We start from the raw sequence: 25,781 nt of genomic DNA on the forward strand, positions 1-25,781 counted from the left end.
CTATCCATTCTGCCGACAAGGAATCGTTTATTTACAGACCTTCTCGAGCCATACATTGAACACCACACGCCGCAGCCGAGCATTGACTGTCTCACACACTGGATGCAGCCTTGCGCTTTTTTGCGAGTGGTACATTTTTGTACAGTGTCGGCGATGCGGAGAACATCGGGAAAGCCTGCATACCGTGCTGTTCGTAAAGTTTATTTGGCGCTTAATAAACTTATGTGTTCAAACTTCATAAGTTCAAACTTATGTGTTCAATACATTACCATGGCACATATTGTATTGACTCACCATTCTGAGTAATGTGTTTGTGCTTCGTGTTTACTTGCTCCCATGTCCTCTTGATGGCTGCGTTGCATATATGAGGGTTAAAAGCACTCATAATGATATGACAGTGTTATTAGTACACCAGCATATCATTATTGTAGAAAATGATTACTTAGGTAAAGTTAGAAAGATATTGACAGATTCGGACTTCCCGGTTCAATAAATCGTTAACAAAACGTTGCTAAAATACAAACGCTCCCTGTAGTGAGGTAGACAACAAGCTACAACCTTAATTTAATTAAAACAGACTCCTCCGAGCTGGACAATCGGCATTGGTCTCAATGAGCGGCCGGCTGCGAGACAAGTACATTACAATCATTTATCAGACGCTTTTATCCAAAGCGACATACAATTCAGAGTCTATCACATTTCTACACCGTAGGCACAGCTACGGGAGCAATTTTTGGGGTTAAGTGTCTTGCTCAAGGACACATCGACATGCGACTAGCGGAGCCGGAGCCAGGGTTCGAACCACCGACCCTCTGATTGAAAGACGGCCCTGCTATCCACTTAGCCACAATCGCCCACATTACGCAGGGACCGTCTACAAAGTGCAATGCGGAAAATACCTACTACAACAATATTCAATAGCTTCACTGTCATGCAATGTAATGTAACCAAAATCCCTTCACACATCAATGGGCTCCTCCTTGTTGTACTACAAGTGTTATTTTGAAAAAATATGATTTTGATTAATTTTAGTGAATATTTATTAAAAATAATAATCAATAGCTTTACTGTTGATAAGTGTAGCAAGACCAAAATCACTTTTGACAGTTGCTGTCAAATTCTCTTTCTGGTGACGATTCCAAGTGACATTAAAGTATCAGTGATTTGGGCAAACCAGTGTCCATTAGAGAACTACAAACATACAGTTAATTTAAAGCTCAATTAAAGAAATGGTTAGTTAGTACCCAACTCTGTCAACACTAGAATGTAACTGCTTCTCTGTCCGTGTTGAACTTTCCCTCGATCTGTCTGTTGTCACCTGTCTGTCTGTCTTGAAATTGCCGGTCGACCCTCATCTACCTGCATGGTTGTCTTTTATTGTTGTTTAGCTGTGTCTGACTGATTTATGTATTTCACATACTCTGCATGCTTTTATGTTTTCTGCCTCTGACATGGATGTTTTTTAGTGTCTAAAAACTGCAGCATAATATTCTCTTTAGTGCATGTTTCTATTTAACATACAGGTGCATCTCAATGAATTAGAATATCATCGAAAAGTTAATTTATTTCAGTAATTCAAAAAGTGAAACTCATATATTTTTAGATTCATTACACACAGGGTGATATATTTCAAGCGTTTATTTCTTTTAATTTTGATGATTATGGCGTACAGCTAATGAAAACCCCAAATTCAGTATCTCACAAAATTAGAATATTACATAAGACCAATTAAAAAAAGGATTTTTAATACAGAAATGTTGACCGACTGAAAAGTATGTCCATGTACAGTATACAGTATGCACTCAACACTTGGTCGGGGCTTCTTTTACATGAATTACTGCATCAATGCCGCGTGGCACGGAGGCGATGAGCCTGTGGCCCTGCTGAGGTGTTATGGAAGCCCAGGTTGCTTTGATAGGGACCTTCAGCTCGTCTGCATTGTTGGGTCTGATGTCTCTCAACTTCCTCTTGACAATACCCCATAGCTTCTCTCTGAGGTTTAGGACAGGCGAGTTTGCTGGCCAATCAAGCACAGTGATACCGTGGTCATTAAACATGTATTGAATTGTATCAAAGCAACCTGTAATCTCAGTCAGAACCTGGAGAATTGTTATATTAAATCTAGTGCTGGGCAAGTTAACGTGTTATTATCGCGTTAATACATTAATTAATGCCGACAATTATTTTATTGCTCATTAACGCAGTTTTTTAAATTTATTATTAAGTTAACATTTTTAACACAAAAACCGGGCAGCGAGCGGTGTTTGTGTGGCGTCATTTCCTTCTGCTGCCGCTCTCCCCCCACCGGGTGACACGCCCGGTCCGGAACCGTCGGTCCCTCCTGTCTCACACACACACGCACGCGCGCGCGATCGTCTCGTTACAGGATCGTGACAATATCAAAATAGATGTTGTCGTGTTTTTAAATGAACATATAAGCACGTGACAACAAACTGCTCTTAACTGCAACTCTTTCTTTGCATAACTTCTTCATGCACGTTACTGCCATGGTACAGACTACAGGTTCCATGCTTCACCTACATTCCCCTGGGTCCTAAGTCCCTCCAGGTACAGCTTCTTATCACCCTCTATGTACCAACGTACATTTACAACAAATACCACACATATTACGGTAATCAGCGTTGCACGTGTCTGACAAAAATACCCAAAAAAACAAAAAATAAATTATTAATTTAAATTATTTTTTAAGAGTTTTTAAAGTTGTTTTATTTGGAATATGTATAATAAGCATGTCATTTAGTTATCGCTTCTTACGTTCCCCGTTTTGGCATCTAAGGGATGCGGGGAGTAATGGTGTTTATTTCCCGGGGAAAGAGAGACTGAGCAGTGATGACGGTTTAACAAAAAGAGTGTTTATTGTAATAAGGCTAGCTGCACGGCAGCAAAAGAAAACTACTTCCTGGTCAACAGAAAGCGACACTGTACACACAACAGCCCACACAGCTGGAACAAAGGTGCCAATGGTCCACAGCAACACACACGCAGCTCCACCACTACGCGCTGCCCAAGGGTTGTCAGCTCACACGCACAGCCTCACTACTGTGGTCTACCCCAAGAGGTTGTCCTTCAGGAGCTCCTCTCCTCTTATCCACCGCTAATCGCGATTGTCCGCAGCCGCGTCCAATCAGCCGCTGCAGCTTGCATCCGGGACAGAGGGTGGAACCCGAGAAGACACTGAGGGAAGACAGAGGGAGAGCACAAACACAACACGGCACGTAACATCGCTACTGAGAATTTAACAAACATAACAAAAAATAAATAAAAAACATGACGTAGATAGGTTTGCAGTTTTCAAGGTGTATATTTCAAATTTGATCTATTACACACGTGAAAATAAAGTTGTGAACACCGGCTGAATATCTATTATCAGAATCATTATAACTGTATTATAACTGCTACTGTGTAAAGGGAATACTGCTGCTGATAAAAATAACCTTATCTGTTTAAAGTGTTTGCAAACCAAATGTTATTGCACTTTTGTTCATATAGCAGTACTAAAATAAAAGTGCGCAATACACTACTTTTGAATTCATTATTGAATTTTGTGGATAACAATATGATTAATTGCGATTAATCGCAGAAATATCATGCGATTAAAAATTGTAATCGTTGCCCAGCACTAAAATCACATATTTTCTCAGTTTGATCTGGTGAATGAACCTGGTGAATCTCAACACTCCGAGAATAATGATGAAAGCAGAGGAGCAGAGACGATTGCATTTGCAGAGCCATCTTTGTCAAATAATAAAAGTAATATTTTGATTACGAAATGATTGTAGAGCACAATCTTATTAAATTATAAAAACTTAAATAAAAAAAACCGTAATATTTCAACTAATCTCCGATGTATACGATGAAAGACAACAAATCTTCAACAGGAGAAAATAATGACTTTGAAAAGGTCATGAAAACACACTGGAGGACAAAAGTCTAACATCTCATGTTTCAATACATATTAAATAATGTGAGATTCACTATATCACATTCATTATATTTTTGCATTACATTTGAGCAAAATGTGAGAACTTTTAGTCATTCAAAATGTTCTCTTAAGGAATCCTGCAGTATAGCATGGTGATGTAATTCTTTTTTTTTTGGTTCAGTGATGCCTGATCTCACACTGTGTTAATTGGTGAACAAATTCCATTGAGATTGGATCAAAAAACATCTTAATTGACCATGGCGAGCATGGTGATGTAATAACAGCCATTACAGTTCAGGACTGCAGTGGTTAGAAAAAACTTTTGGGAAAGCATTAATGGCTTATGTAATGACAGATGTGACTCATGAGTCAGATGAAAAATGTGAAAGTGACAGACCTGAAAGCCAACAGCAGTTTTGTTGAAAAAAACTGATAGAGAGATGGAGCAGGGACCCCCGACTATATATATTGTATAAAATTGTGTTTTATATTAAATTGGACTAGTACTGTGTATGCCTCTTTATTGTGCATTCAATACTAAGCTATTCAAATAATACACAGGTTCATATATTCATGTTTTTATTTTAAACATGTGCAAGGTACAGTGAGGAGGGTGGCCGTGCCACTGCCATTTAGAAACATACCTTGTCAACTGATACCAATCCCAATATCAACATTGTCTGTCAATTGCATGATAATCATGCATACAAGCTATTCAAATAGATGTTTTTATTTTAAACATAAATGTGGAAACGAAAATGAGTGATGGCCTATTAGTGCCACTGCCATGCATAAACATACCTGTTATCTTTCATACAATACTGAACTATTAAAATAATGGACAGATTCATGTTTAGAGAAAAGAAAAATTTAATTTTTTTTTAATTGTCTAATCAAGCAAACATTTCGCGGACCCCCTGCAGTACCTTCGCGGACCCCCTAGGGGCCGCGGACCCCCTGTTGAAGACCTCTGGAAGCATCACTGAATAATTTGAGGATACATGTATTTTACATTTAACTTCTGTATGAAAGCAATTTAGCTGTTGTAGGAACAGATTAGAGATTTGTACACAGTTTTTTCAGTGTTTTGAGAATCAAGATTGTCATGTGGTGTTTGTAACACTAGTGCCAGATATAAATATATATATACATATATATATATATACATACATTTTTGTTAGTATTATCGCCTCTGTTATTGTGTCTATTTGTCGTAGAGGACATCCATTATCTTAAACAATGCCCTTTTCAATATTTACATTGAACGTTTGCAGATAAATCTTATTAACTTGGAATGGTTAAGTGACCTCAAAACAATTAGTTTTATCTTTGATTCTGCTTTCTGTTACTTTACCCTGCAGAAGATGAGCTGGAGGAGAGCGCAGCTAAAACACAGGTAAATGTGAGATATTTTGGTCCTCAGTAGTCATTGTCTTACAGGAGCATTTCATTTTAACGCTACCTTTTTTTCTAAAATGATGTTGTTAGTTAGTTAGACTTTGACTCAATGGACCATCTGGTTGGACATGAGGATCAGTTGACAACACTTGCAGAAGAGTTTACTTTTTTTCTCACTAAACTACAAACATGATTTAATTTAGTCTGTGCTTATTGTTTTCCCTTTTAGTTTAAGTTTTGTTGTCCTCTGAATTGGTGTACCACTGAGTATTACGGTATAGACAAGTATGATGACAGCATAAGAGTGGGTGGAGAGTCTGAAATCAAATCTGTATCATCATCTGCAACCAATAAAGGTAACAATAATAATATTCTTTATTGGAACATAGATTGTTTACAGTAAAATAATAATGAATCTTCAGTGGTGTCAATAAAATAGGGCACTAAATGTGTTGGCTTTGACCCTTCAACAGGAGAGTCTGATGAAGATAAGGAGGTCAACAAAGTGAAGGACAGAAGTCCAACATCTCAGACTGTTTCACCAGTTACCAAAGAACGTGAGAAATAATTAATTTTGTTTAAATGTTGTATTGCATTCCTGCAAAATCTGAATAATTATAATTCAAATAAAACACATTATGTCTATTTGGCAACCCTATTTGGTGTAGAGGACATCCATCATGTTGAACAATGAACCATCTTGGAATGTTAAGTGACCCAAAACAATTTGTTTTATCTTTGATTCTTCTTTCTGTTACTTTAACCTGCAGAAGATGAGCTGGAGGAGAGCGCAGCTATAACACAGGTAAATGTGAGATATTTTGGTCCTCAGTAGTCATTGTCTTACAGGAGCATTTCATTTTAACGCCACCTTTTTTTCAAAAATGATGTTGTTAGTTAGTTAGGCTTTGACTCAATGGACCATCTGGTTGGACATCAGGATCAGTTGACAACACTTGCTTAAGAGTTTACTTTTTTCACACTAAACTACAAACATGATTGCATTTAGTCTGTGCTTATTGTTTTCCCTTTTAGTTTAAGTTTTGTTGTACTCTGAATTGGTGTACCACTGAGTATTTGTGATCTTCATGTTCTTAATCCCAATGGTTTGAACCTGGTTAACTAAATATCATATCAAATCGTCTGTTTTATTAGAATGATCCAGTGAATGGTGCTAAACACTCAGACAAGTATGATGACAGCATAAGAGTGGGAGGAGAGTCTGAAATCAAATCTGTATCATCATCTGCAACCAATAAAGGTAACAATAATATTGTTCATTGTAAAATCATAATTTACATTCAATGATGTCAATAAAATAGGGAACTAACTCACTCTGAAATGTGTTGGCTTTGACCCTTCAACAGGAGAGCCTGATGAAGATAAGGAGGTCAACAAAGTGAAGGACACAAGTTCAACATCTCAGACTGTTTCACCAGTTACCAAAGAGCGTGAGAAATTATTAATTTTCTTATAATGTTGTATTGCATTCCTGCAAAATCTGAATAATTATAATTCAAATAAAACACATTATGTCTATTTGGCAACCCTATTTGGTGTAGAGGACATCCATCATGTTGAACAATGAACCATCTTGGAATGTTAAGTGACCCAAAACAATTTTTTTTATCTTTGATTCTTCTTTCTGTTACTTTAACCTGCAGAAGATGAGCTGGAGGAGAGCGCAGCTAAAACACAGGTAAATGTGAGATCTTTTGGTCCTCAGTAGTCATTGTCTTACAGGAGCATTTCATTTTAACGCAACCTTTTTTTCAAAAATGATGTTGTTAGTTAGTTAGACTTTGACTCAATGGACCATCTGGTTGGACATGAGGATCAGTTGACAACACTTGCAGAAGAGTTTACTTTTTTTCTCACTAAACTACAAACATGATTGCATTTAGTCTGTGCTGATTGTTTTTCCTTTTATTTTAAGTTTTGTTGTACTCTGAATTGGTGTACCACTGAGTATTTGTGATCTTCATGTTCTTAATCCCAATGGTTTGAACCTGGTTAACTAAATATCATATACAATTGTCTGTTTTATTAGAATGATCCAGTGAATGGTGCGAAACACTCAGACAAGTATGATGACAGCATAAGAGTGGGAGGAGAGTCTGAAATCAATTCTGTATCATCATCTGCAACCAATAAAGGTAACAATAATAATATTCTTTACAGTAAAATAATAATGAATATTCAGTGGTGTCTGTAAAATAAGGAAATAACTTCCTCTGAAATGTGTTGGCTTGGACCCTTCAACAGGAGAGCCTGATGAAGATAAGGAGGTCAACAAAGTGAAGGACACAAGTTCAACATCTCAGACTGTTTCACCAGTTACCAAAGAGCGTGAGAAATAATAAATTTTCTTATAATGTTGTATTGCATTCCTGCAAAATCTGGATAATTATAATTAAAATAACACATTAAGTCTATTTGGTGTAGAGGAAATCCATCATGTTGAACAATGAACCATCTTGGAATGTTAAGTGACCCAAAACAATTAGTTTTATCTTTGATTCTTCTTTCTGTTACTTCACCCTGCAGAAGGCGAGCTGGAGGAGAGTGCAGCTAAAACAGAGGTAAATGTGAAATCTTTTTTGCTCCTCAGTAGTTATTGTCTTACAGTGTTTATTTATTAATGATACTTATATTACCAGGTCAAGTTTTAGTTGAAGATTAGAGTTGTTTGCATTTGTAGTTTAGACTTGAACAGAGTTCTACTCTACAAACCCCCTAGGTGGACACGTGGATGAGTTGAAATGAGATAAGTTTACTTTCTTCTCACTGAACTATAACCCTGCTTGCATTTAGTGCATATTGTTTAGCCTTGCTTAAATTTTGGAGTTGTTGTCTGAATTGGTCTACTAGTGTGTGTTTTTGATCTTCATGTTCTTTATGTCAATGGATCTAACCTGGTTAACTGATCCATCCATCTCTCCATTTTCTAACTGCTACGTCACACATGTCGCCTTTTTTGCGCCCTTAAAGTGATTGTTGTCATTGTAGACATGCAGAAATCGAGAGCGAAGCCTGGCGTTCTTTAGTGCCTATTCTTCAGGGCGCGACAGCTGCACCTCAAGATAAAAATAGTGCAACTGTTGGAACTTTATGTCACACACAGCATGTAATGTGTCGAGGAACAACCAATTACAGCTGGCATATATCTTTTCTCAGTCTACGGTAAATACATGAAGTTGAAGTGAAGTTAATCATTTTAGTGCAGAACTAACCGGAGCTTAATCGTCATCGCAGCACACATGTTTTGGTTGCTTAGTAATGGCTGGAGTCTCTTTTTTAAAGAACATGGAGGGCTGCTGTGTTGACATGAAGCCCCACTGTTACATGCACTTTGCCTGAGGCATGACTATGTTAGCTAAGGTTAGCTACGCATGTGTGACACAATTTAAAATATAGCTATGAGCTTGGTTTTCTCCGACCGAGGTAGGTACAGTTGATGACACGACACTGTAGCTAAAAACGACGTGCGTCTTATGACTACACTGGACACACAGAAGAAAACTTTTACTTCTTCTGCCACCTCTGCTTAAAACGTCCCTTTATTTGCTCAAATGCACCACCTGGTGGCGGAAGCTGTGCAGGACACACACATACATCCATGATAGTGGATAAATTGCCAATTATGAACGCAGGCTCTGGGAAAATACTAATTTTAAATCACATACATGCCTCGCATGAAAACGAACATGCATGTGCTACAACTCTATTATTTTTATTCATAGGTTCTTATTGTATGCAATTGTAAATAAACCTATTAAATGAGTTAAATTGATTAACACAAAAATATAAATTGTGGGGTTCCTGCTAACCAGTACGAAACATGTAACAGTAAAATATACCCAACATATTCAACATAAACAGTATTGTACGTAACAATATCAGTTGACTCCATACAAAGGCTTGTATCATTTCATACTTAATCATTAACAAATATGTGCCACTTGTGCCTTTATAATAAGCTCCAGAAAGTAAACTAGTGACACAAAATGCATTAAACTTACATTTAAACGTGCCTGTGTATTATGGAGGGGTTCTGTATTTTCCCAGAGCCTGCATTCATAATTGGCAATTTATCCACTCCATGTCGTTCTTTAAAAAAGAGACTCCACAACACTAACAACATGAAAACAAAGTGAAGTGCTGCTACATTTAAAATAATTTTGACGAAACAGAGCAATATAATGTCAACTGGCCTCCATCACAGTAACCTCTCGAGTGTTTACATTGGAAGCAGCCAAGGAAGAACCCAAGGTTTTTGATTTGAAAGCAAAGGTTTTTTCTAGTTTCATAAGCAAAACTAACAAATAATTTATTCTCAGTATATTTATTTTCACTTACAAATTCGATTTTTGATTGCAGTGCGAGAAATTTGCTCTCAAAACATTTTTTGTTGTTTGCATAATTAAGACACAAATATACATTCATACCCTCCCAAGTCTTCTTCAAGCAGGGAGCATCGGTTTGCTTTTTGCAGGTGAGGTGTGACAACTCTTTTCTGACAAGGGTCAGTAAATCACTCTTGGTCTTGCCACTCCCATGGGACCACATTGGCCTGGGAGACCCTATACCAGGAGGTATTGACAACATAGCTACCATGGTCACTGGGGCCCACAAACCCTCCACAACGTTGAGGTGACGATTCACTAGAAAGGTGGTTAACTGATGTTAAATTAAATTATTTGTTTTCTTAGTGTGATCCAGTGAAACAACCTGCTGATGTTGAACACTCAAAGAATGATGGCAACACAACTGTGGGAGGAGAATCTGAAATCACACCAGTACAATCTGCTGCCACTGAGAAAGGTACTTTTTTAATGAATAGTACCATTACAGGAAAAAGTTTCTAACATTAACAATTATCAAAACAGAGAAAAACATATAGTTTTAAAGTGCATTGCTTGTCTTATGCTTGATTGTCTTTATGATTCAGTCCATTATTCTACGGCAGGTAATATGGATATGAGTGGAAACATGGATAAGGTAAGAAACTCCAAATTTAATATTTTTATGACTATTTACTTTTTATCCGAATGTGATTATATTGTTCTACATACATTACATGTTTATTTACTTATTTACAGAAGTCACTGGAGTTTTCTGAGGGGATCAACAGGAAGAAACAATATCAAAGAGAAACTGAAGCACTGCTTGACAGACTTCAGCTTCAAGACAAACAGCAACAGAAGTTGTCACCAGCAGATTTTCTCAAAGTAGGTCCAGCTGTGAAACAGAACCATGACATGTCTGAAAAAGATGTTGCTCATACTTTTATTGAGAAGTTGATGATGTTAGACTATAGAGCCAGATATATCCCTGTAACACAAGACAGTCCTGAGGTGAGCCACTCAAACCCTGTTGAAGAGTTTGATACTAATGACACAGACGACGATGCTCTTTACAGCACCAATGTAAACTCTGATCAATCAAATCTCAAGACTCACGTGCATCCAATGGATGTTCAAATGGCAGTATTTCACTGCTCAGACAGCTTTTTTAAGCAGAACATGATCACAAAGCTATCACAATGTCAGTACGCCTTACCTTTGCTTGTTCCTGACCCAGTAACAATGGATATTGACTGTCCTCTGTGGACATTCAGACAAATAAGAAAAACATGGAAGATAACTGAAATGAAAGATAATTCAAACATTGTCACCATGAAGAGTATGCCCATCTGCAAAGCTGAGACACCCATGGTGTCATTTCTCCGCCTGGGTTCACCATGTCTGTCTAAATCTGAGCTGATGAACACTTTGATCAACGATCGTCACAAAACCTTCTTCCACAGAAATTGCCCAGGTAGTACCAAGTCTCGCCATCTGATGGATGGAGTGGCAGAGATTGCCTGGTACTGCCCTGCTGGAAAACCCAATGATGCCTTCACTGACTGCATTGCCTTCTGCAATCTTCATGGTGATGCTCTGTCAATTGTAAAACAGCGTGACATACTGACTCACAAATCTTCAGTCAATGTTGTACTTGTACCAACTCTGGAACAAGGTGATAAAAGCAGTGCAGTGATCTCAGCCCTTCACAAGTCTCCAAAGCCTCTCATTATTCTCATTGCTGATAGCAATGGTGGTGCTGTTCAGATGAAAAATGGAAAATACAAAATGGGTTTGAATGACAAAAGCCAGTCAGATGTTTCTGAAGAGCTGAAAAAAATCATTGGAAAGATTTTGTCTGGACCACATGAAACCTTCCAGCTTGAATCCATGGCTGAAGTTTCTGGAGTCAAAGTGGATGAAGACGACAAAGTCTGCCAAAAAGGGAAATCTGCTGCAATGAAAATTGTGGACTTGCTTCAGGGGATGGATGTTTCAAAGATCAAAGATACATATCTCCCTTGTCAAGGCCAACTGTGGCATGAATGGTGCAAAATCAACAAAGAACTGTATCACCTCAAAGGAAACATTGAGAATGAGAAGTGTAAAATACAACGGAAACTGATGCAAATACGACAAGAACAATGCAAAGTTTCCTGTAGTGAACCAATGAAGTTGTTCATTGAAAGCCTCTCATCTTTGTCAGCAACAGAAAAAGATTATTTCTTGAAATGGACTCAGATCTTAATAGATGCCCTCTCCACAGACGACCTCGGTTCAATTCTCCAAATCTATGATAAAAAGTGGGCTGAGGTCTTGGACTTGAAGAAGAAGCATGACAAATCTGATCTGCTAAAAAGAAAGCAAACTGAGCTTGATAAAATATCAACACAACTACAGTCAGCAACATTTGGCTTGGAGCACATCTTCAGAGAAATGGGACAGATCTATGAAGCTCATGCATCTCTGAAGAAACAACCAGAGAGGGAACAGACTGACTGGTCTAAATACCCCGAGCTGGCTGCAGAGCTGATGATATCAGGACACCCAATGGAGCTGATGGATGGTGATGCAGGTCATGTACCTTTAACATGGATCTCTGGTCTTTTAGATGAAGTCATCAAGAAACTGGGTGACAGGAGAGTCTTTGTTTTGTCAGTGTTGGGCGTACAAAGCAGCGGAAAATCAACAATGCTGAATGCCATGTTTGGGTTACAGTTTGCAGTGAGTGCTGGCAGGTGCACCAAGGGTGCCTTCATGCAGCTGGTCGAAGTGTCAGAGGAGATCAAGGAAGACTTTGAGTTTGACTATGTACTAGTGGTGGACACTGAAGGACTGCGTGCTCTTGAGCTGGAAGGTAAAGCCACTCTTCACCACGACAATGAACTGGCAACATGTGTTGTTGGTCTGGGAAACATGACACTGATCAACATCTTTGGAGAGAATCCAGCGGAGATGCAAGATATTCTGCAGATTGTTGTTCAGGCTTTCATGAGGATGAAGAAAATCAAACTTTCTCCAAGTTGTGTGTTTGTTCATCAGAATGTTACAGATATTGGTGCTGCAGAGAAAAACATGGATGGAAAGCGACGGCTGCAAGAAAAACTGGACAAGATGACCCAACTAGCAGCCAAAGAAGAGGTTTGTGATGCCGAGTGCTTCAGTGATGTCATTGCATTTGATGTGCAGAAAGATGTGAAATACTTTGCTCAGCTTTGGGAGGGAAGTCCACCTATGGCTCCTCCAAATCCAGGTTATAGTGAGAGTGTCCAAGAGCTGAAGACCACCATCCTCTCTAAAGCAAAACAGTCTGCTGGGATTACTCTCTCACAGTTCAAAAGCAAAATTCAGGACCTGTGGAATGCCCTGATGAACGAGCAATTTGTTTTCAGTTTTAAAAACACATTTGAAATTGCAGTGTACAGAAAACTTGAGGTCCAGTATGGGAACTGGACCTGGACCCTGAGGAGCAACATGTTGACCATTGAGGACGGGCTTCATACCAAAATTCAAAATGGAAAACTTGACAAGGTCGAGTTCAATCATCTTCATCAAGAATCGAACAAAACCTATGATGAAATCAAACAAGCAATGGCAACATACTTTGATGATGACAGAGACAAAGACATGTTGGTCCAGTGGCGAGGCCGATTTGAAAGCAAAATAAAGGAGTTTCATGATGAACTATTGAGAGGAGTTCAAAGAAAACTGGATGAAGTCATCCAGCAGAAAAATGCTTGTAAAAAGCTTAATGATAAGAAGACAGAGTTTGAGAACAACCTGCTACAAAAGAGCAAAGAACTCGCTCATCAGTTAAAGGACAAGGCAAACGATGAAGAAGAACTTAAAAAGCAGTTCAACTCTGTTTGGAGTGACTTGGTTACAGAACTAACTAAAGATATAAAACCTATTGAGGACATCAACTATGAAGAAGATCAATCAACTGTCCTCTACGAGCTTGGTTTTGAATGGTCTCTCATAAATGAATCCAAAAGAAGTGTCAAATACAAAAAAATAGCAGAGGTTGGTGATTACGTTCATTATGTATCTCTGAACAAGCATCATGGTCATGAAAATGACATGGAAAGTGACACAAGAGGACAGAGATTCTTTGAATTTGTTTCAGAACAAACTACAAAAATGAAATATTCCTGGAAGGGATATTTTCAGGATGAAGAACAGCAACTGATCAGATCCCTCATCGACGATGTTGAAAAACAGTCCCTTGACGCAATTAAGAGCAAACCTGTTGCTACAAGAGGCTACAGTCTAACTTACTTGCAAGAAGTGGCCAACGATGTAAAACAAAAGGTGACAGAATTTGAATCAACGAGGAAATATGCTCTAAAGAAGGAGTTCACAGTTGATCTCTTGCTGTATGTATTTCACAGAGCAGAGAGATGGCTTACAGAGTCCCACATGACATTCAAAGGGAACAATGATGCACACTCTTATGTAGAAAGCAAGAAAATGCAATATTACAACATTTTCACAAGCTTCTGCAAAGGAAGCTCATCTGCTGTTGTGCTTGGACAACTGATCTGTGACAAGCTGAAGAGTTCCACTGAAGAGGCCGTCTGCAACAAGACTGCCATTGATCTCACTGATGAGATGAAGTGCAATTACCCAGCATTCAATGGGAACAGGTCGAACTTGGAGAAACATGTGTTGAAGTCACTCGCAGAGAAAGAGGACTTTGATGACTTTATCACCTACATCCATCACCCAAGGAAGCAAGCAGAGACGTATATAAGAGAAGAAGTAAGGAAATACATCTCCACAGGACAGGGAGAAGAGAAAGCACTGAATATACTCAAGAAAAATGTGGACGACATCAACAGGCTTGTTAGTCAAGCTTTATATGAAGCAACAGAGAAAGTCAAAACCCACAAAGGAGGCCCAGACATGTGGATGGAGGAATTTTCCAGTTTGCTAAAAGATAAGCTAACATTCAATACCATCAGTTGTCAAAACTTCAGTGACTTGAACAGTTTTGACTTCCTTAAAGAAGAGATAGAGAAAGGTCTTGTATCCATCATAAAGGAGTTGAGCAGCCTCTCACTGGATAACATGAAGAAATTCAGGATGAAGCCTGATGAAATCCTCATCGATCAGCTGTGTGACTGCTGCTGGGTAAAGTGTCCGTTCTGTGCAGCTGTTTGCACCAACACCATAAATGATCACAAAGAGGACCACAGCGTGTCTTTTCATCGATCTAAAGCAGTTATGGGATGGCACATAAGAAACACCGTGGATCTGAGTATTGAGTTCTGCACAACAAGTATTGCAAGTGATGGAAGTTTCTACCCTAACAGAGATTCAGAAGTGGTCATTCCCTATAAAAAGTACCGAACTGCTGGCCCAAATTTTGCTAACTGGGCAATTACCCCTGATGGGTCCAAGCTGGAATATTGGAAATGGTTTGTGAGACGATTTGAGAAGGAACTGGAAGACCACTATGGATTAAAATTCCAGAACTATGGTGAAATTCCCAGTGAGTGGAAAACACACTCTAAGGAACAAGCTATTAAAAGTTTGGATGAAATGTTCAATCTGTGATTTAGCCAATACAACTACAACCCTGCTGAAAACCATGATACTGGTTTTCACATGATTATTCATTTGTCAGATTCCTATAAAACAACATTCATTGACGTTTGATTATCTCTCCATTGACGGGGGAAGTTGTGTGAATAATAAATGTGTCAATGAATCATTACAAACTACACGTGATTAGACTGGTTCACAGCAATCAGATTACTTTATGCAAACTAACACTTAAAACAAAAGAGTGCACAAGAACAATAGTAATGTGGAGAATTTAGTGAGTCATAAAAACATTCTCAAAATATTAATATTAATTTCAAGTCAATGACTCATCTACAAAGTTGGTCTGTGAGGATTTCTGTAAATGAAAATTGTTTTCAAAAAGTAAAACTCGAGGAAAGAGTTGTGGAGCAATAGCAGCAATAACTAATGGAAGCCATATTTCTTTGTTAACCTGTATAATTAATTTCTTAAATTTGTCATGAATATAAACCCTGTCATGAATATTGTATGATTGTATGTTTGCATGGCGTACGTTTTGTTGGGAATTGTTTTGTTGAGATGTTCATGTGCTTGTAGCTGCCAAAACATAATGAAGATTTTGCAAAGTGAAGTAGAACCAAAGAGTGACTGTTGTGAAACTGTAAAAGCCTGAAGAAGTATCAGGTTTTCTGTTTGCCATGACAACTTCTCAAAGAATATTTCAAACATAACTGGTGAAGGATGCTTTATGATTATGAAGTATATAAAGTGTTAAGTTTTGTTATTTCTATCTCACTTCAACCAATCGGTTATTATATCCCCACAAGTATGAGTTTTGTTGTTTTTATTCAATCTGTGATTTTGCCAATATAACCACGACACGGCTGAAAATCATACTTGTTTTCACATAATTATTCATTAATCTTTAATCAGTATTGAAGTGTTAAGTTATGTTTATCTCCTTTAAACCAATCTGTTATTTCCACATAAATTTGAGTTTCGTTGTTTTTATTTAGAAACTTACTGTATCCTATTCTGATATCCAAGAGTGATGTAAACAGATTTAAACAACTTAAGTCATTGAGAAGAAATCTGTTGACTTATGTTACAATAAAAATAACTTCCTCATATCTACTGAAATACCAAGTTTCTTAGTGTTTATAATACATTGACACCTGCCAAAGACTCAGTGCATTTATTTGATACTGTAGTGTATTTTTTCAAGGTTTTTATGCTTCAACGCCAGCCACAGTCATGGCCAGAGGCATAATATTTTTGGGTTGTCTGTACGTCCTGTCTCATAAATTTATACATCCCAGGAACACAAGGATGAACTGATCAGATTTTGATGGAAATTCATTGGTCACAAAATGCGTTTTTGGCCTTAACTCAAGAATTCATAAGCTAAATATGACAATTTCACACAAATGTCTAATAAGATAAAATAATGGAAGTGAAGACATTTTAAACAGACATGGATGTAAACTGCAACATGATGTACGTTGCAAACATGAATAAGGACACCGATAAAGAAAATGAAGAGGAAACACAGAACATGAAGTTGATCAAATAAAGAATTTGAAACAAGAGCAAAGATTTGGAGTAAAATCTTACTGAGATTGTTTGGACGGAGAAAAAACTGAAAACATTGTGAAACAGAACTACCTAAACTGAAATGGCATCCATCAGATCAAATGACTCCCAATGATGCATTCTTTGGAGATAGAGTTGAATCAGTAATAACTATAAAGCTCCTTGTGCATTCTCTGATAAAAGTGACACATTGGTCCTATTAGATATTACTTTATGTGCATGAAGCCATCTCGGGTCACTTCTCTTGACTGTTTATTTTTTCGGTCACAGAAGGCAGCAGAAGTCCACTCACAGGCTACACAGGTAATCTCAGTGGGCTGTTACTATTTTTAGAGTGATTTGTTGTCTCTCTTGGTCTGCTGCTCTCTCACAACTAGACTGATACTGTATGTAAAGTTAGTGTTTGTTGTATGTTTTAAGCCTCAACCCATCAAAGACGATAAAACAAGATCATTTGAATACAAACATTTTATATTCTTGTGCACAACAGGACATTTTTAGATAAAGGTACATTTCCAATTCACTGAACATCTACATCTCATAGTGCTTAATATTTCTTACAATGACTGAAGTCTCAAAGTCTTGTCTTTAACCAAACCGATAAACATGTCATGCATGTGTAACAGCAATTGTGTCTCTTAGCAGATCTTTAAGGAAGTCAGTTTGAAGTCTCCTGTGATTTTGATGTAGCTGATGATGTCCATGTTATTACGGTTGGGAAACTGTACTTCATGTCCATCAGGAAGCTCCACTTCAAACATGTCTCCAGTCAGCTTCAACACCATCTGAAAGAGAAAAGATACAGTAAAACCTTTTCATTTTAGCAGACATCTCAAAATCTCTGCAAACAAAATCTCCCTGCATGGCGAAATATCACTAAAGGTAAGTGAGGAAATGAGTTTATTGTGATTTTCTTTTTTTACAAAATACACATTCTCTCTCCCTTCAGTCAGATTGCCTCACCTTGACCTCTGCTCCCCTCTGTAGGGGGTTGTGTATTTCCCGTTTCTCAACGGCCCAACAACCAGCAGCCTTTGAGTTGCAAACAAGAACGGCTCCATCAGTGTCGTCATGGAAACGAGGGTTAAAGTGCAGCGCCAGGTCGTCTGCACCACAGCCGAGATCGATCTCGAATCTGAGTGGATCAGAGATTATACAACAGATGTAGTCTTAATATTGACGTGTTTGCACAGCATAAATATCACCGTTTTATTCAGTGAAGAAGCGAATATAAAACAAATGTTATGGGTTTGGTTGGCTCACCCGTCAGCATCATGTGGAATTACCCCCTTTACTTTCAGCTGATCTCCAGCTCTTATAACCACGTTCTTCAATTCAAGTTGCTGAGAAACACAATTTTGCAGTTCAGGATTAACAAACCATTTAATTAGAAAATAAAAGATTGCTGTTATAATGGTACTCATATTTGTATTCTACACATTACAGAAGCAAAGTTAAATAGAAGCAAGAACAAAGCAGTCAAACTTACCATGCTCCTGTTGGGTGCTGGTGATGGTGGACAGTCCTGGAGCAAATGGAAGATGTAAGAGGATGGTGTTGGCACACAAGCAGCCTTCTGCCCAGAAGACAACAAGAAAGTAGCCTGACTGTGAAGTTTCTCCCAATTTATAATGTGAAGCACAAAGGATTCAGTGATAGGACGGGTCACCGTAACAATGTGACCCGTTGATCATCATGATAATCAAGTAGCCCTTTCAATGCAGAGGCACTGCTCTATTATACACGACTCCCCCAAATTTGGGGGCTCCGTGCTCAAGGAGGGTAGCACATATCGAGAGCGAATATTTTGCATGTATACATGTTGTATACCAGATTAAACAGCAACATCTGGGCAACACTATCATGTAAGTCACCTTTTACACACTCCAAACACAATTATACACAACTAATATAAGCAACTAGAAGATGTACCACAATATCACGTATTTTTCGCCACGAATCGGCGACCTATGCACTCTGTTTGCATATCCCAACACAACGCTGGCCGCTATCATGGCCGATGCATAGATCAGAAAGCACGAGGATTCGACCGCGAATCCACCCATAGCTTCTAAATTCCTCTCCGTGAAACCATTAAATAGTTACAGCCAGAAAGCCAACGAACAACAAACTGCTCCACAGCAAAAAAATTTAAACGCATCGTACCTTGAGATGATTTTCTGGAAGAAAAACGCTGGAAATTGACGGTAATGCATTTCAGCCGTGTTCTCTCCGTGTCCCTTTGTGTGTGTGAGAAAATGGCGCTTCTGGGTGCAAGTATGACGAGATGGTCGGCATTTTACTGTTCGGATTTTTAGTGGCTAAAAAGTCAATCTACTCAAGAACCCTCCTACTGCATTCCTGAGTCTCTTCCGCATTGCACAAGGTGTCACATGCTGAAATCCACCAATCATAGGCTTAGAAAAGGCTACATAGACACAGACGAGAAAATTCCATGGAGGAGAGATATGAGAGCTCAAAATGATGCCAAACTGCTGTATTTGGATAGATTGAATACTAGTAGTGATAAAACAAGTGAAATATATAGTTATATAGCATATAAAATTAGAATAGAACAGCGCAACAGTTGGTTCCAAAAATGAGAATTTGGCTTGACCCTGCCTGACCTCTCCGTACTCAAACCTCTATTACGTTAGCCTGCTTCACTCAAATCTACGTACAATTTGTTTGTGGAGACTTCAGACATGTTGTGCTATGATTGTGGAGTATTTTTAGGCTTGGATCTGCATTATTTCAAAGAAATAAAATCAATAAAAGTGCTTTTTTCTCAGGTGAACCTGAAACTTTTCAATTTGAGCTGTGTGCCATCGTCATTCACTATTAACCAGTAACATATACACAATATTTACACATCTCAACACATCTCACAAGTGTTACCTGTATTATACCATCAACATTATTAAAATAGACCTTGTAGTTAAAGATCTACACTCTTTAGCATGGGTATGCAATTTTTGAGCAGAGGCCTAAAATAGGGCTAGAGTTCAAGAGTTAATCATTGCTGTTGAACTAATTTAGTAAAAAAGATGAATTGTCTCTTTTATCACAGAACACGTTGTGAGTAACAGCTGCCACAGTGACAATGCGAAGTGTTTGAACAAACTACTCTGCCAAGAGCTATTTAAATAGGTTTTGATTGGGAGCCACTCTGCACGTTGAGGAAGGTCCGCAATACGTTACTGATTACAATGGAGCAAAAACACAACCAGAGTACACTGTCTGTTTCCAACCCGTCTGTTCAGTTGATCCTATCAATTAAAGAACATTGCTTTAATATTAATTATTGGGCTCGTGACAAAGTGGGTGAGAACACACCATTTGTCCCATATTACACTGATCTATAAATCTAAACCATGCTTGTCAATTGTTTGTGTACCATACCCACCATGTGCTCTAGAGGTTAAAGGGGGAGGCCCCCAACCATTTCCTCTATTTATACACTGGATGATGTCATCAGTGATGTCATTGGGTCAAACCAAGTATGGGGGGGAGTATGTACAGGCAGATTTGTAGGTTAGTTGTGATCTGTTTTACATTGTTGTGAGTGTATAGCAAATTGTAAACCATATCAAATTGTTGGCTACCTAAAGGGGTGCTGTAAGGTATAGCTTTCGTCTGTTAACTATTGGAGTCAGTAATTGGTGTCACCTGCACTCATGGTAGGAACTAGATCCTGCTGATAGAAGGCTCTATATAACGAGATGACTTTGACTGAACAGGGGAGAAAGGAAGATTAGTGTGTAGCTGTGTGTATGTGATTATGTTACCTTATGATGAGTTGAGTTTTATTCAGTTAAGTTAACTGTTTGTTTGTTTGTTTGTTTTGTTTGTATATACGTTTGGTTACACATGTAGCAGGGCACTTTTATAAATTAACCACCTCTTTGTTATCTAGACAAAGTCTCTCTGTCTGCCTCCTATCACTTCAGAAGCCACTCCGGTCAGGCTTCACCACAGGGCTATTGTTCACAATAACGCTGGATGTATCTTTAATAATTAATTTTATGATTACAATGTGACCCGTTGATCATCATGAATATCAAGTAGCCCTTTCAATGCAGATCTGATCTATTTAATCATTGCTGTTGAACTCATTTAGTGAGTAAAATTCAATCGCGTGATAATTTAAGCTGCACGCAGTTTTCGCTCTCTTTGAATGTCAGCGAGCATTATACTTTAATTTACCGATGGTGTGAATGTGTGTTTTGATGTAACGGTGCGCTCCGTATTTCAAATGTCTGGAAGTTCAGTTGTCAAGGGTAGAGTGTAACAAAAATATAAGGGTCGCTTTTTATTAAATGGAATAAAAGATCTCCACCCCAATAACTTTTGCACTGTCCCTTATACAAATGTGATCTGTGCTAATGGTTTGGTGTCTTTACTGCCCTCCAGGTCACATGTTAAAATAATCTAATCAGCGTCAATGCTGACAAAATAACACTTATTGTAAATCCTTTCAAAATATAGGGGCCAAACTGTCAATTAGAATAATCTATCATTATATGCTATAATAGTTGTATAGTTATTACAACTTAAAACTCAAACTCCATATATTCGTCAGTGAGAATAAGACAGATGTCAATACAGATGTGTATTGGTGGACAATGGTTATCAATCAATGAACAATCCTGTCCTACATATCAGTAAAAGTTGAACTCAAGTTATCACAGTGTGAAACGTAACTGTTACAGTAAAATAATAATTGTGCTACTTATCAGTAACATTGTCACATGACCGCCTTGCTCGTAGTAGTTTCCCTCATGAACTTTATGAACTGTAGCTACGAAGACGATTGATTTATGTTATCGTATCTAGATATTCAGTTTGGCCACTTTATTCTGAAAGTATATACCGGAAGTGGTAGTATGCTGCCATGTCTGCAATGACGTTGTCTTTATTAATTTCTTGCAGTTCCACATTGTGACCACGGGAGGGCGACAAAACTCACGATTCTGAATCAGAAACAGTTTATTGCCAAGTCCGTTTGCACTACTCTATGGCTGCTTTGAAACAATGTGAAGATAAAGGTTATCCCCTGGGTTATGTAATGTGTTACTCCCCTTATCCCTTAGACTTTAATAGGGGAACGGTACAAATACATTAACAACAAAAACAATGTTGGCAGTCTGTTGGCTATCATTTCTAAACAGCTTCTGTAAAATTCTCCCCGGACCAACATCTTGGATAAAAAAGATTAATGTGAAAAATCTAGTCTTGCAGTGATGCCATCATAAGTGAGGTCCACTTCACGAGTGTAATACAGACATGACATTTGTGTTTGTAAACTTCCCATAACCAGGCTGAATAAACTTCCTGATATTCACTCAGGAATGATGAGTATATCAGAGAATGGACAGTTGATGTCCTTGGACGGGCTCTTGTGAACCAGTAGACTAATATTTGATGGAACCTCACATTGCACAACACTGGCACATTTAATGGCTCTTATTTATCCAATTCAATTTCATGTCTCTGGTTTCTAATGTTGCCTGAAGTTGAACTTGAGTCCATCATGTCCCTTCAGTCTTCCCCCGTCTAACAAGTGGCTGAATATAAGCTACATTAGACCGGCAGATACAGGTACTCCGCAAAACATCAATACATATTACATCACATATTGGATTGACTCACGTTAAGCTAAGTGATGTCTGTAAACCTGTTAATAGCTAATTGTATAATCTATAGGCTGAGATATAGATTGAGGAGACTGATGCTGCTAACGTTAGCTATCAGTCGTAGCTAACTGTGTGCAGCATCATTGAGAGAGTTACTACACTGACAGTAAATATTCACATATCTTATGAGCCTCAAATCTCTGTGTGAAAGCCTTGGTTAACCTGCTAAACTACAGCTTTTTCTGCATTTTGGTGTTTCTCTCCTAATGTGACAGAGCGTTTCTTTCCCTCAAAAGAGAGTGCAGCCTTGGTGATGACGCCATGCTGGTGTGGTCTACAGCTTGGAGCCATAAAGCTCCTCTTTCTTTTTTAGGACATGACAGAGGAACAGCGTTTTGGGATTTATTGTTGGTGCAAACAACTACACAGCAGTTTGTTTAAAGTAGAAGTTTGGAGACATGTTTCAACTTCATTTGTTAACCCTGTTGCCCTCGACGTTTTCCCACTAAAATGGAAGATGTGATGAGAGCCATCTCTGGATGAAGCTTTACAGGTCTGAAACTAAACAAACAAAGGTCCCGCCTCTGATCAGCCAATCTATGGGTTCCTTTGTAAATAGTCACTCTGAGCACCGGAGCTACTCTTGGAGCAACAGAGCGTGTTCTGGGTCTGAGGAGACGGAGCAGCAGAGTGCAATACTATTAATGTTACAAAGCTAGCTACGTTACATTTTCACTAACATATATACAGTATATAGCCTATGTTTTCAAATATATTTTAAGATTCATATTGTTCCAGTCTTGTTCTTTAAATGGGTTTATCATTATCAACTGCTTTACAGATTTTGGTCATATTCTACCTCTCTGTGCCCCCTCTTCAGCTGCACTCCCCCTCCCTTAAAAAACAGTAATTTTCATTCCCTACCTGTCCACTCGATGGCCTCAGTGTTTTTCACGAGACTTCCTCATTCACCTGCTCACCTGTTATCATCAGTCACTACAAGCCCAGATTGTTTGTTCCTTTGCCAGTTTGCCCCAGTTGCCATGTGCCTAGTACTTTGGTTTTCAGTGCAACGGTTCTTTATTACAATTTTTGCATACAACTGCATTCATTGTTTTATATTTTGGCAGAAGTGTTGCCAAACAGTTGCATGGAGCATCAAAAACCTTAATTTGAAGACGTGTTTCTGGCACTTCCTGGGTTTGTTACTTAAGTGACCCATTTCATAATACAATTGATAACATAACAACTGAGTGTTGTGCTGTGTTTGGTTCCTTGTGTGACAACACAACAGGTTTCTCTTGTTGTGTAAGATTTTGCGGGAATCATGAGTCACATCTGTCCTACTTTCGCTTTCCAATCACCAAGTAAACGCCTTACTCCAATCATTACGGGAACATTAACATAAACCTCATTCTAACCTTAAACTTCAAGCATTCCTTTGAAGTAAAATGTCTTCACTGTGATGGTTTAAAGACTGGAATTAGTTCCCACAATGATAACAACACAAGTTCCGTCCTGAGTCTCCATTGTTATGCGGACAGTTTTCAATTGTACATTTTGTTCAAGCTTCAGAATGTTGAAAATTGATGAAGGTAATTATGTTGTAAAATGTAAAAGCTTGTATATGGGATCAGAGCTTGTATGTTGAAATTCTCCCTTGTATAATATAGTCACACATATGTAAACTGAATTTGAATTCACAGAAGAAGAAAAAAGACGCAAAAGAGCTAGAAGAAAAAACGTGTCCTTGTATTATGACATTTTCTGTCAGAAATATTTTTTGGTGGTACAGGTGCTTTGAGCAGCCAAAAAGATTGGTGGGAGTCTTATTTCATTAATAATTTTGCACATTTGACATAAAAAGTAACAAAAACTAATGTGCTTGCTGAGTTTCTCAGCTCCTGCTAAACAACAGCTTTTCCTCATTTTCCTTTTTCTCCTAATGTGACAGCGTTTCTTTCCCTCCACAGAGAGTGCAGCCTTGGTGATGACACAGTGCTGGTGTGGTCTACAGCTTGGAGCCATAAAGCCCCTCTTTCTTTTCTAGGACATGGCAGGGAACTAAATTGAATGTCAGCGTTTTGGGATTTATTGTTGATGCAACCAACTCCACAGCAACTCTTAAAGACAGCGTTATCAATTTGTTTAATTAAAGTCAAAGTTTGGAGACATGTTTCCAATTCATTAGTTTACTACGTGGGATGCACTATGTTTTCCCACTAAAGTGGGCGTGGTGGTCAGAGCCAACTCTGGACGACGTATTGCCGGTCTGAAACTAAACATCTAAGATCTCGCTTCTGATTGGCCAATCTTGGGATTCCTTCGTGAATAGTCCTCTGAGCACCGGAGCCACTCTTTGAGAGACAGAGTGAACTCTGGGCGCTCTGTCTGAGGAGACGGATCAGCAGAGCACAAGACTATTTAATAAAATGTTTAGCAAAGCTAGCTACGTTACATTTCCACTAACTAACATATACAGCCTATACATAGCCCAGATTGTTTGTTCCTATGCCAGTTCATCCCAGTTGCCATGTGCCTAGGACTTTGGTTTTCAAGCAGCTTAAACCCGACTCTGACTCTGATCGACTTCCTGGAACTGGATCTGAACCTGCTGCCTTTAAACTTGTCAACCAGTACAACCAGTAGAACCTGCCTGTTGCCCTACATTCACCTTTCTACCAACACCTGCTGTAAGCTAATGAATTAACAATAAGAAGCCTTAATCAGTGCATATATTAGATAAGACAATTTACTGTGAATGTATTACTTTCAAGAAAACGACTAGAAACTGCAGCTGTCCGACAAAACATGGTGCAGTAAAATACAACATTCCTGACTGTAGTGGAGTACAGTAAAAGTATCAAGTACTTTGTGTGAATTACTTTCGTAAAGGAATCAGGGCAACAGTTCTTTATTACAATTGTTTCATACAACTGCATTCATTGTTTTATATTTTGCAGCAGTTTGGCAAACAGTTGCATGGAGCATCAAAAGCCTAAATTTGAAGATGCGTTTCTGGCCACTTCCTGAATGTTTGTCCAATATTTACTCAACCAACTGAGGGAAGAATCTGTCTCTTTAGGTGCTAAATGCTCCACTGTGTTAGCCAGCTAGTTGCTAACTGTGTCTGTCTGCTGTTTGGTGCTGGGAAGCTATTGTGTGTTTTTGGCGCTTTTTATTTTTCTGCTGCTGTTAGAAACAAACAGATTGATGAGAGTGGTTTGGCTGTAAAAGGCGAACTGGAGAATCAGTGGCTTTGTTACTTAAGTGACCCATTTCATAATACAATTGATAACTTAACAACTGCGTGTTGTGCTGTGTTTGGTTCCTTGT

The 25,781-nt window shown here is 38.4% G+C and overlaps 2 protein-coding genes across 2 annotated transcripts in view; one reads left to right on the top strand and one right to left on the bottom strand.

Annotated features, from left to right (window-relative positions):
* The window catches only part of LOC142942162 (interferon-induced very large GTPase 1-like), a 76,784-nt gene extending 60,438 nt beyond the window's left edge, over positions 1 to 16,346 (top strand). Inside the window, exons 7-15 of the mRNA XM_076084378.1 lie at positions 6,497 to 6,602; positions 6,709 to 6,792; positions 7,006 to 7,040; positions 7,392 to 7,497; positions 7,607 to 7,690; positions 7,889 to 7,923; positions 10,054 to 10,165; positions 10,311 to 10,342; positions 10,444 to 16,346. Of these exons, the coding sequence (XP_075940493.1) occupies positions 6,497 to 6,602; positions 6,709 to 6,792; positions 7,006 to 7,040; positions 7,392 to 7,497; positions 7,607 to 7,690; positions 7,889 to 7,923; positions 10,054 to 10,165; positions 10,311 to 10,342; positions 10,444 to 15,246 (5,397 nt within the window). The 3' untranslated portion in view covers positions 15,247 to 16,346. The remainder of the gene's footprint in view (positions 1 to 6,496; positions 6,603 to 6,708; positions 6,793 to 7,005; positions 7,041 to 7,391; positions 7,498 to 7,606; positions 7,691 to 7,888; positions 7,924 to 10,053; positions 10,166 to 10,310; positions 10,343 to 10,443) is intronic.
* A 962-nt stretch (positions 16,347 to 17,308) lies between these two features.
* Positions 17,309 to 18,383, bottom strand: LOC142942306 (galectin-2-like). The gene is made up of 4 exons (XM_076084581.1): positions 18,299 to 18,383; positions 18,073 to 18,152; positions 17,773 to 17,944; positions 17,309 to 17,594 (listed from the first exon to the last, which is right to left on the bottom strand). Exons 1-4 carry the CDS (start codon positions 18,299 to 18,301, stop codon positions 17,448 to 17,450), a joined length of 402 nt encoding a protein of 133 aa, XP_075940696.1. The 5' UTR covers positions 18,302 to 18,383; the 3' UTR covers positions 17,309 to 17,447.
* Positions 18,384 to 25,781: the final 7,398 nt, after the last annotated feature.

The sequence above is a fragment of the Anarhichas minor genome, unplaced genomic scaffold (assembly GCF_050575085.1).
Source record: "Anarhichas minor isolate MPS153535 unplaced genomic scaffold, ASM5057508v1 ptg000007l, whole genome shotgun sequence".
In the NCBI taxonomy this organism is placed as follows: Eukaryota; Metazoa; Chordata; class Actinopteri; order Perciformes; family Anarhichadidae; genus Anarhichas; species Anarhichas minor.

Excerpts from the sequence above, each read along its gene's own strand:
- LOC142942306 (XM_076084581.1), bottom strand. Across the intron at positions 17,945-18,072 it reads ATTCCACATGATGCTGACGG|ATTCGAGATCGATCTCGGCT; the intron begins GTGAGCCAACCA and ends TGATCCACTCAG. Across the intron at positions 17,595-17,772 it reads AGAGGGGAGCAGAGGTCAAG|ATGGTGTTGAAGCTGACTGG; the intron begins GTGAGGCAATCT and ends TTTCTCTTTCAG.